Raw genomic sequence first — 15,012 nt, 5'->3', positions numbered from 1 at the left:
AAGGCAGCCCCCCCCCCCCTTAGCCCCCCCTCGGCCCCCTTCGGCCCCCCACGCCCCCCCCCCCTCACCACCACCACAACGAAGCGGCCCTTCGCTCCGCGTTCACTTCAAAGGCGCCGACGCCGCCGCGTGCAGGAGCCGTCTCGATCGTCCGAGCGCTGCACGAGAGAGCCCCCCCCCCCCAACTCGAGACGACTTCTAAACAAACTCGACAACAACAACAGCAACAACAACAACAACAATAGACGGATCCTTAGCGACGCGAGCGCAACTCTAGCGGCCCAGGCACGTGCGGTCAACACGACGAGGACCTCGGCTGGGCGAGGAGCGCCGCCCTGTCTCGCGTCTCCCCTGCGGCGCCTCTTGTGCCCGTGAGCAGCTGCCCGATGGACGCGGGCAGCGCGCTGCCCTCGGTGGAGCTCTCCAACGGGCAGACAATTCCCATGCTGGGCTTAGGTGAGTCCCACTGACGCGGCCACTCTGCTAAGGGGCCCAGCCATTGAGTATTTTATTATTTTATTTTATTATATAATATTATTACATAATATTATTTTATTATGTTTCATTTTTATTATTTTATTACTTCCCTTTTACGTGACTTTATCGAAAGAACCAAGAAGACGCACAAATCTGTCAACACTTGACCCACCCCTCCCTGGACGCACGCGGACTTTCTACACCTCCCACCGAAACCTATAGAACGGCCGATATCTAATCCACGCAGAAACGATCAAGGATTAATATTAAGGGGCCGTCCATAAATGACGTCACGCGATTTTGGCCGATTTTTGACCCCCCCCCCCTCGTCACGCGGCGTCACAAAGAGTCAGACGCCCCTCAAATATGACGTCACAAAGCTCTGCTCCCCCCCCCCAACCATATTGCCATTTTGAAAATAAAACATGCTTCAAATCACTTTAAACTATTGTCATTGTAGTGCGTATTTAATGTGGCGCTGCACTCTGATGTTGTAGGAGAAAACATGTATTAAAAAGGAGGCGTTGGAAAGCTGAAATTTAGCAGAAAATTCACTTGAAAATATTCAACGTCTAACTAAAACTGCAGATGTTCAAAATATTATATTGAAGTTCTCTTATAATTATAAAATTTAAAGTAATTATAACTATAAAAAAAAATACTTGAAACTTTGTAGTAGAACGAAGCAAAATGGAGAGTACAATTATAACAATTACATATTAATTTCACATAATGAAAAGCCCTGGTAGAATCATTTAAATAATTAAGTAGTTAATAATGAAAATGAATCAATATTAGTGTTGTTAGAACAATTCCATTTAATCTTTGGTTCTTTCGGTGAAGTCACGTCGAAAGAAAAATAAATTAAATAATAGCATACGACGTTTCGATTGCAACACAAGCAATCATCATCAGGTACGAATGAATGAGAAAACAAACCTAGTAAACTTAGAAATACAATGCAATACAACACAGAGAGTCGGCTAACATAACAGTCAACACCCCACCTGGTTGATTACGTTCTTTCAAATATTGCTAAATTTGAGAGAGACAAAACACAGACACGGAGACACATAGACAGACACAGAAGCAGAGAGAGATGACACAGAGACACACAGAGAGAGACACACATATAGGCACACAGAGAAACAACGCATCTGTGTCGAGGCCTTAGAGAGAGAGGGGGCAGAGAGAGAGGGGGGGGGCAGAGAGAGAGGGGGGGGGGGTAGAGAAATTAGCATGTCAATGAGAGATTTGGAGCTTCCGTGACTGCAGGAAATACTAGAGCGACAACACAAGGACACACCGAGACAGAGAGAGAAAACACACTTAATCAAACAAACTTAGATACATTTGGAAATGTAATGCAATGCAACACAGAGAGTCGGTCAACACACAATTAACGCATAGCCTGGTTGATTACAAAGATTGCTAATCTTTGGAGTAAGGATGATAATGATGTTCCACTTATTTCTCTCGAACTGCTTTTTGTGTTTAGTTTGTTGTCCCCCCCCGCGTCTTTGATTAGCACGGTCGGCTACGTACGGTGCAAAAGAAGTTCAACATACCGCACGTACGAAGTTCAACATACACGTCACACTGCTGTTACAAGGCACTTGGGAGTCGTCCCACGGCAGAACGCTTTGCCCATTGATTGCACCGCAGGTGAAAAGACGCGGGAGCCTACAAATACAGTCCAACAATGGACTGTTGCCTGCTATGAACAAATCTCCCAGAATGTGCCCCGATTCTGGAAGCTAAGCAGGGTTCTTAAGGGCTAAGCAGGGTGTTATGCCTGGATAGTGCTTGGATGGGTTGATCACAATGCATAACTTGTGTTGCAGGCTGTGTGGGAGGCTTGTGATGTCGGAGGGATTATTTCATTCACAGCTGAGTAAACCTAAAAGAGACCTAAGTGGGCAGTTTCAGCTGAGATTGAACACAAGTCCTTTGGGTGGCGAGTATTCTGCAGTTAGCCAGATATCTCATTGCCCCTCGCCCAACACATGGCCTCTTAGCAAGCTTGATGAAAGCCAGCTGAATCAACAGCTCATACTTGTTCCAGTTTAATCGTGTTCATTGTCTGTGCGGTGGAATAAACGTTTTGAAATTCAAACTGCACTCAAGTACATTTATTGTTCAGTGGAGAGGAATTCAGTTTCTTGCTGCCAGTAAACTTAATTATTTCGATTTTAATAATTCTCAGAATCGCTACGTGATAAATGAAGCGATAGCAGCAGCAGCAGCAGCGCTTGACTCCATCCAGATGCAGAGCAAGGACAAGGCGAGCGTGATTTTATATTAATATTCCTCTCCAGCGTGTTGTTGGCTCGAGTTGCTATTCTTGGTGCTCTCCTTGGCAGGGAAGGACGAGTGTGCTGCGATCTCCGAGGGATGTTGGGCTGTACTCTCGTGTGTCGCAGAGAGAACGCGCCGTGCGTATGTTCTGGGCGGCCTGGCAGCGCTGAGAGCTGTCGATCGTGCGTTGTTCTTCCTTCTTTCCCACGAACACTCCTGGGTCTCTCAGTCCCTGGCTGGGCCGAGTCATAAATAGACTTGCAATGGGCCCTCTCCTGGGACCTAATTCTCCTTCCCAAATATGCAAATGCATATGACCAAATCACCCTGAAGCTGATTCGAGTTGAGCCTAGGTAGTGTTTTGGATTCCAAACTGTTTGTAAGCTCGGTCTGCGAAGTGGCCCAAGCCAGTGCATATTTTTCATTCAATGCTGCAACTTATTTCCAAGACAAATTATGGTCATGGGTAAACAGGTTTCCTGTCGCTCAATGGATCTGCCTCGTTTAAATCCCTGAACATCAATGAGCGGATGAGTGACCGATGGCAGTCTTATAACCGTGAGCCCAGACAGCCCAAATTGTGTAGGCAGTGACCCGTGACTCGCAAAGACAAACGTGTAATGTTTTAGGCAGCTCTTCCATCCTTTGATACGTGACGCTTGGCGCATATGGTTTTTAACTCTCCGTTGAAAGAGATACGACGTGCATAATCACTTAGATTCGTTGGATCCACTTGAGCTGGGCTTTCTTTGTATCAGTGGGTACTTGGTAGAGCAATAGTCTTGCCAACCATAGGTCATCGGTGTGCGGGTCCATCATCTCTCCAGAGTCGGCGAAATGAGGACCAAATGATGAATATCACCTGTCAAGAAGTCGGCCGTGAACTTCCTGCACAGAGACTGGGACTTGCCGTAGTGATGTCAAATTGTAACCGCTGGCACACCGGATCACCAACAGAGCCGATCGGCTCGAAGATACGTGATTGCTTCAACGGTCACGCATTTTTGGCGCAGAATCACATTTAAAGGTTATTTCTGGGCATCATCTAAATATATACCCGATGCACGGTTGCGTTGTATTGCTTTGTTAATCTCAGTTTCATTCAGTGATAAATGCTCATTTAAGAAAAGCAATTGTAAGGGAGGCTTTGGTCCTGGTCATTGTGTAGGAGCAGTTCAAAATCACGTGCAACTGGGTGTGTGAGAAAGTAGCATTTGGGTTGTGACACTGCCGGAACGTAGTGGCCGGCTATCGCCATTTACGTCGCTGATTTTTTTGATAGCTTTTCAATAACATGTTGGTATTCGTATATATCTCTTTGCGATGACAAACCCTGTAAACAAATTAATATGGGCCCAGTTATTATTGAACCATGAGCTGTATGAACTGGCTCGGTGGTGAATGTGATGCCCACTAACACACATGGCTTCCCAATATAGTGAGAACGAGAGGGGGGAAATGTGTCACGACCCTATATTTAGCTGTGCCAGTTGCTCCCACACTGAATTCACAGGGTGTGCGCCTGTTTCCTTTGGCCAAATCACACACGGGCCCAGATTCTTCAGCTGTGGAAAGCTCGACATTCACAAGAGAAGTGAATGATACGACATCCAGTATGGAGGGTTGCAGGGTGGGTGCTTAGGTTGAATAAATCAGATGAAATCCAATGTGCTCTCGAGTCTTTAAGTGAACATACAAACTCTTGACGTTTACATCATGGGACCTCCTTTGCCAGTGTGCATTGACCACAATACTTGTGGTTGGAATGCAAACAAAAAACATACTCTGATAATATATGCATTGTCTTTGAATCTCATTGGTCCACACCAGAGACAGCTTTCTTTCGAGTATGTTTTTTTGCATTCTGACCACAAGTATTGTGGTTAATGCAAACATGATTCCTTGCAAACGGTTTCAGTTTGGTGTTTTAACATCTTAACACCTGTTTTTTTGCCAGAAAAAAGGGGAAACCCTATTCTTATATCTTGACGTTTAATGTGGAACACGTTGACGGCTGGGGCAGTGTTAATATTCTTCTCGGCCTTGTGGCTTTGAATGATTTGTCCGGGTGTTGCTGTTGTGACTGAGTGTGCTGCTCACATCTGGAAGGTTGCAAGTTCACAACCTGGTTGGAGGTCCACAGAGCCAATTATGATGCTGGGGTCAATAAAATTAGCATAACTTTGCGTGACACTTTTCACCGTGGGTCTAAAAGATATTCTCTCCAGCTCTCCGCACTGGAAACTTTTTTTCTGCAAGCTCCAAACTTTCCTCTTCTCTATGACTGTGTCTCTCGGTGTGAAGTGTCTTCATTCCTACTAGAACCATACGGCCACCTACTTCCAAGTCCTGTAGCATTCTACTCTCCGACTCACTCTCACCCCTCTAAGAATATTATCTCTTCGGAAATGATCTCCATGGGCATGTTCCACGGTTTGCACAGTGCCTTGAGATGCGGTTGCAGTTGGACGCTTTACGAATCCGCTTTGCATCGTTGAATTGTGTTCCTTTGCCTCTTCCTGCAGATGTCGAATCCTGTCGTGTGCACAGCGTCAGGAGTGACACGTTAGTGCTGCACAGTGTTGTTGCACCGCTCTGCAAATCCCTGCGTTCTGTGCTCCGGATGAAATCCCTCCGATGTCTTAGCCCGGGGATGCTGTTCGCTGATAAGCCGCGCCACTCTGCTGTCTGCCAATGCTTTTGCAGAGATAGAACAGAACTTCACCCCAATTTTCCCCGCCAGTTGCAATGATTGCCAAGCGAAAAAATTACAACGCAGGAGAGGCAGGTGCTAGCAATTTATTCTGATTGCGCCGCGGTAATGAGATCGCTGTCTGGCCCCGCGGTCTGCGAGGTGGCCTTGCGTTTCACAGCCTGGCAAGGTCACGGCAGTGACCCTGCTGACCCCTGCTCGAATCTGCCTGCTGCACCTTGCCAGCGTGTGAAGTGCTGCCCGTGCCCTGGGCCACTGTGGCCTCTTCCCACGCGGCTCGGAGCACAAGCCACCTCCCACACCACTTATTGAGACTTTTTTTTTACAAATTTCTACGTTTCTTAATGAATGAGTTCTAATTAATTTTAAATGATTGCGTGCCTGACGTGGCATGTAAAGCATCACATCATGCGTGTAAGAATATGATTGGTCGTTTTCTAATTATATGCAACGTTTATGCAAATGTAAAATTGTTAGGATAATGGTGCTTAACAAGACGGGACAAACGGGGATATGAATTCTCATACGCCTCCTTCTAAATGCATATAAGGTACGTGCATGCACTGCCCAGGCACTATAATCGAGTTGTACATTGTAATTTCTGTTTTTGAGTGGCTTTCTCTACTTTTTGTCATCGTTAGGACGGGGCATGCATGCCGATTCTAGAACCTGTGCGAGAGTGGAGCCACACATACATTGTCTGGATGTAGCAAAGTTCTTCGCTCAAACTCCTTTAGGGGTCTCTTATACGCCGATTGCTTCACTCTGCGCTCATCTGCCAAGCAATACATCCACACGTACATATGATAAAGGAGCAGCCCTGCAATTCCTTGCTCACTCGACTGCTGGTCTAAGGGCCTGTCTAGAGGGTATTTTAGTGACTCTTTCACTCTGGCTAAACATCTTGAATGTACCCGTTGCAAATGAGTCGGGCTACATTTAATGTGAAAGACTATCTTAGGTAGCCAGCAGGCTTCTAATCACTTTGCCTGAATAATAGTATGTTCAATCTTCTGAGATCACTTAACATGTTTTCCTGAAAATTGCACAACTCCTAAACCAATCGCTGCAAGATGTAACTCCACAAATTAGCAATATCGCTTCCCAGATCTGTGCGCTCTAGTTTTTTGGCAAGATTGGCAGCAAAATATTTAGCAAAAAGCGTTTCAAGAATTAAAACAATCCTGTGAACTTGCAAAGTAATGCGATCAGCACGTGCAGCTGCGAGTCTGTGTGCCTGGCGTGTGGTGAGCAGTGGTGCAGTGGTTAGCGCTACGCCGTGTCACGAACCCGGCGACTCGAGTTCGATTCCTGCTCACGACCAACACCTTTTGACGATTATCTGAACCAGTCCTGGGCCTCCCCTAGGTCGACTCAGCCTTAAACGAGTACCTCGTGCGATGTGTAAACATTGCCACTGGGGAGACAAAGGCGGTCGTACTTGGCGCTGGCCACCCACCCCCCTCGTGTGTCGCGTTCGCCTTAATAGGTGCTCGCTAACAGCACTTGCCCCAAGAGCCTGTTAAGGCTATAGGGGGGGACTTTGTCTTTGCCTATTCTGTGTCTGTTTGTGTGTTCACGCATACAGAATGACGGCTTCCTTAATTGCCTGGTGTGCCGGTTTACTTCTCTCGTGCTATCAGTGATGAATGGGCTGTCGGTATCGTTCTATCTATGCATGTGTCTTATCAGCCCGCGTAGGATTCCTGAATAGGAATGTTTTCACGCTGCCATGTCATGAGCGGGTGGCAGTGCAGGCCGTCTGTCTAATACCTATCTACACACCCATCACCTAATCTGCCTGTCTGTCTCTCAGCCTGAATGAGTCCAGACAAACTTCTGGAAGACGGTTTAAAATTCCAGGCGTCTATTCCAGAAGGGCGCTGTGTCCGAGGTCGACCGAGGGCGGCCGGGCTGGTCAGCGGGGAGCCCCCCAGGGAATTCCTTTCACGATTCTTTCCCATCCAGTAACGCGCAGCGGCAGAGGAGGCGCGAGAGTGCCTGCCGCGTTCATTACACGCGGGGCCACGGCCGCGGTGCGACGCCAATCGATGCGTCGCGCTTTTTTATTTCGCAAACGGGAGACTGCGAGGTGGTTTCAGTCTCTTCCAGGGTTAAGAGGAGGAGTGGGATGTTCACGCACAGCTGTATGTTTTCTCACTCTGTGACGCGGGACTATAATATACACGATGCCGCGATAACATCCCTCTCTTGATGCTCGCACAGCTTCTTTGGATGCGGTCATATTTAGACGCTATGTAAGTCCACATCGTATAAAAATAAAGACTTCACAACCCTTTGCCAGTTCTCCGCTGGATGAAGGACTTCCCACGTCGTGTCAATCATAGGGGTTGCTTGAACATACCTTGCCATGCCGGGCAGGGCAAGTTCGGATATCACTCCCCACTGATGTGAGCCGTGGCTGGCTTGAAGCGCAGGGGCCACATTCACTGCACTGCCGCTCAACCCCAGTTCACACGGGGTGTCAATAAGTGAAAATATTCCATCACTGCACCGGTTACTTGACGGGCAGGCAACGCAGACATTGTGAATCCGATAGGCGTATCGCGTGAATCAAAGCGGCAGTCCCTGGGGCTTTCACATCGGAATAAAGCACGTGTGAGAGAGAGGGCCTTTCTGTAAGAGGGCTACGTCTCTAAGAACAGGTTACGCTTTCAATAGAGGTTAATCATCCACAATCGCGCACCGTTGTGGCCTCCACATTCACAACAACAACACGTGCCGAGGTTGGTGGCCTGGCAAAATAAAAGTTAGCCGCCTACTTGTGCCTGAGGGGGGAAAGTGACACTTTCTGTCTGGGTCACAGTTGTCACCTTTGAATTTTAAAGAAAATATGGACAAAGATCAAAGTCACGTCCTCCCAAAATAGGTGTTTGAGACAACTCTATAGAGAAGCACGCAAGTGATTTTAAGAGTCAGAAGAGTGCTGATTAACAGATATTAAATTCTAGCCCTTCTAAATCCGAACGCTGTACTTCACCACGCTGGTCAGTGTGGGTGAGTCAAGGTGGGAGGGCAGCACTGGTTCTGATTTAACTCGCCACTGGTGTGAACGGTGGCCACAAGGTTCATAGCGCAGCTAGCTAACCACTGCTTCACCGTTCCCCTTCATGTGCACTGTCGATACGAGTTCTGTGCGGGTGGCCACTCGACTGGAGCACAGACATTCCGAATCTGGTGGCCACCTAGTAGGCTGAAATGTAGCAGACACGCATTGAAATGGGTCACATGATCAAGCCACATGGCATGTTGATGGTTAAATCGTCCATTATATTGTGCTGAATCTGTAAAATGGCAATTATTTATGAAGCAGAGATAACGGCATTACCGTTGCATAATCATAACATCTTGCTCGGAAGTGCCCTGTTAATACGTCAGTGCAGCGACGTCACTCGAGTGGAAGGGTGAGGTCAGTCGTCCAGTGTTATTGCCCTATAACTGGACATCCTGCTTCCAATGAAATAACGATTGTTAATATAGATTATGTCACTGCTGTCACATGGGCAGCTTGCACATAGACACACACACACATACGCGTGCGCGTACAGGAAATGGGTTTGGGAGCTTCGTACGTGGGGGCCTCTCAAGTCCAGGAACTCCGTTTTCCTCCCAGACGCAAAATGGAATTGGCCAAAGTATGGAAGAGCAGCATGCTCCTTAAAAGGTCTTGGGGCTCTGTGAGGCTTTCCTGGATACACAATGACATTGCATCTAGCAATTCACTTATTTTCGAAAGTTAGATCTTAAATGCTGTCACGAAAACGTATACATCGTTCATGATTTTATTTGGCTTTTTGAGTCTTGGCCACTTTAAATTAATCTTAAAAATCCCAATTTGACACACTTATGAAGCACAGTATAAGGTAATAGCTAATTAAATAACTCACAATTATGCATCAGTCACGTTAATGTTGATGACAACTGTTATATCTGAGTGTCTGGCACATGAACATTTTCTTTCATTACCAAAGTAAATACGCAGATTTGAGCAAAAGTTTACGACTTTAACTTTAGACCAAGATACTGTTATAGACATTCTTATGGTGGCGTAGATGGGGGTGCACAACATTTCTACAAAGATGAATATGCCCCATTCGTGCTGCTAGCGAGCTGTGTGGCCAGCACCACGCCCGGCCACCTTTGTGCTCCCATTATTGACGTTACACACCACATCAATCAAGTTGAGTCATCCTAGAGGGGGGGGGGGGGGGAGGTTCAGAACCGAGTCTAATTATTACCATCGATGTTAGCCGCAACTGAGAATCAGATCACCAGGTCCGTAGTGCCGTGCGATAAGCACTATGCCTCCGCTCCCCCGAGTTCTGCACGGGTGGCATCTCGACTCTGGAGGACAGACGGGTTGAATCAGGTGACCACCTAGCAGGCTGAAATGTAGCAGACACGCATTGAAATCGGTCACATGATCAGGCCACGTGGTTCGTAGTGCCGTGCGATAACCGCTATGCCACCACTCCCCTATATATACACACGCACACATATCCAATAATTATCTCCCGTTGGGAGAAACTAAACAACAGTAAACATAGCACCCTAACAAATGACAAAATGGGGTTGCTTTATCATTGTCTTATCTCTGTTTACAAACGTGGTCATGACGCACGCCAACCCTGGGTGACCCCAGTACCGTTACTGTGATCAGGGGAAATGATGGTCGCTGTTGATAGCCGTTTGTCTGCAGCCTCTCCCCCTCTTTAGGCAGGCCTGGCTCTGCGAGCCTCCCCCTCTGCTATTTTGACGTGGCGCACACACACAAACCAGCCCTGCACACAGCACTCGCAAGATACACAGATTAACGGCCTCCCATCTCGATCCATAAAGGCAATTGAATGAAAGTGGTATATGAACCTTAAACATCAGACGTAATGGGAACATCAGATTGTGGAACTCGGGGCCTGGTGTTCAACATCCTCGCCACTCGGCCAGCTCCATTTCCCTGCTGTCTCGTTGTTTGTTTGTAAAAATGTTTTACTAAATATACGGGATGCTAAAATGCAACATAGCAATGTCTCCAAAGAAAAAGTTCATTATCACCGTGTGTTACCTGCCGTGACATGGATCAGAAGCATGGACACTGAGACAACAAAAGGAACGGCCGTTGAAAAGGGTGCAGAGGAGCGTTGAGAAGTACAAGCCTGGGATTACAACGCGAGACAGGAAGAGGATCGCAGATTAGAGAAGAGATGCAAGCGAGAGCTGTCGTATTGAGCGTTTAGAAGTGTGGGCTTGGGCAGGACGACACGTCTTTTGAGCAGGACGACACATCTCTTGGGCAGGGCACGTCTCGGGAAGAAATGATGGCCGGTGGCTGAGACAAATAACGGAGTGGCGGGCCAAGGGAGGGAACTCGCCCAAGAGGACGCCCACCGCGGAGATGGAGCGGTCACATTGGCTCCTCGTGTGCAGGAGCAGCGTGGATCGTTACAGGACCGTGAGAAATGGTGGATGGCTCGGGGAGGCCTTCATTCAGCAGTGGAGCGATCATACTTAAAGATGATCCCGTCTGCTGGAAAATGCACGACAAACGTGTGTCGTAAGGCCTGTCCTTGCATCGCTCGCAAGTAGAGGTCATTCTGTGCTGGTGCCAAATCCGAATATTGCTATTGGTATAATATATTGGTATGGTAATACGAATATGATGTCACCATTAGCTATCGTGAACGGAGATGACGAATCTAATTGGGAAAAACAAAGCACCGCACTTGAATTGTTATAAAATAAATTGCATTTGCAATTTAATACGCTCGTAAAACGAGCTGGACCCTGGTGTGGTGCCATGGTTAGCACGCTGGACTTAAATTTCACTCGGATGCGTGCAATATTGTGGGTTGATGTTACATAATAATAGTTATCTGCTGTTTGTCAATCCACTGCTGGATTGTGGCCTACCCATGCCTCTTGGTCATAGCGGTTGTTTGACCATACTTCACCACACGGGTCAGTGTGGGTTGTAGACTGACGTGCACATGGCCGACTGATATTACCACTGATGTTAGCCCTGGCCAGGAGTTGAACTCAGGATACCGGATGTTACGGTCCATGGAAGCTATTTTTTAAGCTCGTGAAACAGGAGTTTTACAGCACCGAATGTTTTGAAGGTTTAATCAAGATATCCCTCCCCTGCCGACTGGAAAACCTGAAAAGCTTCATTGTGCCAGATTAAATCAAACCGTTCAATGCTCACGGAGCCGCATTGTGGCATTGACGTATGAACAACGCAGACGTGTGTCGCTTTGCGCATACGCCCCTCGCTCCCGCGCACGCACACTCTCTCGCACACGCACAGGCATAAACATACACACCCACTGACGCGCACAACGTGAGCACGCACTTAGAAAACCTTACTCGCATGCGTACGTACAAGGGTCTCCTTTAAGCCTCCTTATGGGGTTGTGAAAGTACCGCTTAGGGAGCCCCTATTATGAACCGGCGCATTATGGCCCAATCACCTAGAATGCACCCAATCTCATCGTTTACAGAACTTTTACGCTCCTGCATCGATGTCCCTCTCCTTCACCAATCTGCGCCGGCTGGCTTGGTGAAGCGCGGTCAAACGACCTCCACGCGCCGCACGGAAGTGGGGAGTCCCTCGTCCAGCACGGCATTGGAAAGCGTTGGGACGTGCGTCTCGTGGGATTTCACTGTCGGCGAGTTTCCGACGCCCTGCTGGTGAGACGTGAGGTCTTTAACGTCACAGTGAAGTCCGCCACCACACTTCTCCGAGGACGTCGCCGCTGTAACGGCGGGAGCGACTTCGCGGTCGTGTGTCACGATACCACGAGGTTAGCGCATCTGCCCGTCGTAACTTTTAAACCTTTTTCAATCTCATCAACGGAGTTAAAACCCTATACGGAACAGCCCAGTACACACGGTTTAAGTCCGGACCCACGTGGAAATAACGGTTTGATTTTTTTTGGGGGGTCTACGACTTTCTCGAAGAAAGTCTGTCAAAGGAGCTTTTTTTTCCCACTTCCATTTGAGGAATTTATTTTTTACGCTATGACGTTTTATAGGCGGCTGCTACCACCGCCTCTGCGTCGAAGATGTAATTAGGCTTCCTGGTGACAGCAGTAACTCCTGGGTTCCTGTGCGCAGTAAACCGTGATTGTGCGGAGCAGTGAACCACAGCCTGTTTGGAAAACCGTTGCTCAAAGGGTCACTTAAAATCATTAGGTTCACTCCCTGGCCGGCCCAGCCAGGGATGCAATTTTAGCCAATTTACAGGAGGGCACTTAGCTAGCGGTGTGCGTTTAAACAGAAGGCCACTGGTTCTCTGCTTTTTGGCACTTTGCGCTAAGGGCTGTGCTGCACAGGCAGGCGATTAGTAAATAAATAACCAAGTGTTGTCCTGTGAAAAACAACGCAGGGCTGTGTGTTGTTGGCGGTGATAGCGGTGTTACCCAGCCCGCCACGCGCTAATCAAGGTCAGAGGTCACCGCCACAGCAGTCTCTCTTGTGCCAGGGCGACCTGGCGGTGCAAATAACAGCCGCGACAAAAAACAGAAACTCAACAAAAACAACTTAATCTGTGTTTGTACAGCATTTTGAAATGCGGTTGCACATAGACACGATGTGTCAGTCCGTCACGGCATCGTGCCAAATCACGCGCGTTGCAACCAGAAGTACACTTGGTAATGTTTCATAATGCTGTGATCGTTCGTAACCGGACAAGAGCTCTCTTGGGATTATTTGTGTCTTTCTAGGATATCTGCAGTAGAGACGCGTTTCATCACAGTTCTTGTTGCCACAATGTTCCACGTCATTGCTAACCAATGCCGCAAACATAAGCGAGCAGACATCACCTAACCACGTTGGGCGCTCAGCCAGACCTCTTGTCTCTGTGTGCACCTCCTCACATAGTCCAACTTGGATAGCTTGGTAGAGACATGAATGGAGGTGGGAGGGCAGAGGGTTTTGACACAGTTGATTTATGTTTTGCTTTATTGCTGTGCTTTATTTTGTATTTGTTCTGCGTTTTGTCATTTTGATGACCCAGGTTATACATTCAAATGAGGCTATCGCGTGCTCTCTTGAGTTATCTCGCCTGGTTAAGCAAATGCACTTGAAACTTGAAAGGTGGGGAAATTGGATGGCACATTATTATTATGGAGGTTGCTCGTTTATTGGCAGTCGAGAGAAGAAAGGCCTTGTTTATATCAATTCATATCTGCATGGTGTAGAAACGAGGTGTGTAAAGATGAATTGATTCACGGATTGAAATGGATTTCACTGCTTGGAATTTGTCTCAAATTGTCCACACATATGTTGTGCACGATTTGTGAAGAATATGACGGAGTAGCAGCCAGGGAGGGGAATGCTTCCGAGAGGGCATCTAGCGAGGAGTCGGAGCGATGAAATCAGCCCTCGTGCTCGTCCTGTGACCATGCGAGATAGTGGCAGCTTGGGGCGAGGCCTTCATCCAGCAGTGGATTGACCATGGACGATTGTGCAATTGTTCAAATGTCACCTTGAGGGCAACGGGGTTAGCGATACAGAATAAATGATACAAACGAGAGCCGATACAATGGAGAGTATTGTGATAATCCATCCGGTATCTGGAGGAGTGGATCATTGCACGCCCTTGACACACACGACACACGCTACACAAACTACACACACACACACTTTGACACGTTCAACGTGTACACAAAACACATGCGTCCCTTTATAGATAAGAGGCCGTGCACAATCGGTCGATCTGTGATCCATATCCCGTGGCAGCTGCTGCTGCGCCCTCGAACAGCCCCCCCCTCCCCCTGTTGTGTTTCTAACTGGGAGCACTCCCCAGGCAGACCAGATAAGGAGAGGTCACGTTCATCCCCCGTCTTCCTGTAACTCTTCTCACAGCCTGCGCTCGCTCGCTCGCCGATGAAGCCGCCCACATCTTGACAGCCGGGCATTGAACAAGCGCTGCCAGATCCTCTCGACTATGCTGGCGTCGTCTCTCAACATCGGGGCGGGGGGGGGATGCGGAGGGAGATTTTCAGTTGTTTGGCTGGACCTGTGGAAATAATCCTCAGTTTAACACGCAGGCTTTCGCGACCAATATCATCCATAATATAGGGTTTTTTGGGTTAGATCGCGTGAATTTAAATGTGTCGTTAAACCCGCCACGATCCTACATGGCGAATTAGTAAGGTTTGTCACGTAAACAGGACATGCCAATTCGTTACTAGTGTAGTGGTGTAAACTCACACGGAGACGAGATTCTCTGTAAGGGCTATTGCCAGCTTATTAACGACTACACTCACGTACAGAATCACCGATCAGGTACAACTACACCTGGTCCTTCCCATGGACCGTCCCGCTTAACTCCTCGGCCTATCTTCACCTAAGCTCCCCACTAATCCCACTCTTCCCTCGGCCTAGGGTCTCGGTGCCGAGCGGCGTGTCTTCCGTGCCCTGGAGACCTCCGTGCCCTCGGCTCCCCACAACGACCCCACCCCTTTGCCCGGGGGGGGGGGGTCCCCCTTAAGTACCCCTCC

The 15,012-nt window shown here is 48.1% G+C and overlaps 1 protein-coding gene across 3 annotated transcripts in view; it reads left to right on the top strand.

Annotated features, from left to right (window-relative positions):
• The first annotated feature begins 60 nt into the window (after nt 1–60).
• Nucleotides 61–15,012, top strand: part of LOC144726800 (putative oxidoreductase ZK1290.5) — a 99,043-nt gene continuing 84,091 nt past the window's right edge. For all 3 annotated transcript variants that reach the window (XM_078605702.1, XM_078605700.1, XM_078605701.1), the window contains exon 1: nt 61–456. In XM_078605702.1, the coding sequence (XP_078461828.1) occupies nt 387–456 (70 nt within the window). In that variant the 5' untranslated portion in view covers nt 61–386. The remainder of the gene's footprint in view (nt 457–15,012) is intronic.

This window comes from Lampetra planeri, chromosome 24 (assembly GCF_965212315.1).
Source record: "Lampetra planeri chromosome 24, kcLamPlan1.2.h2, whole genome shotgun sequence".
NCBI classification, from domain to species: domain Eukaryota; kingdom Metazoa; phylum Chordata; class Hyperoartia; order Petromyzontiformes; family Petromyzontidae; genus Lampetra; species Lampetra planeri.
This window is presented reverse-complemented; position numbering and strand designations above follow the sequence as displayed.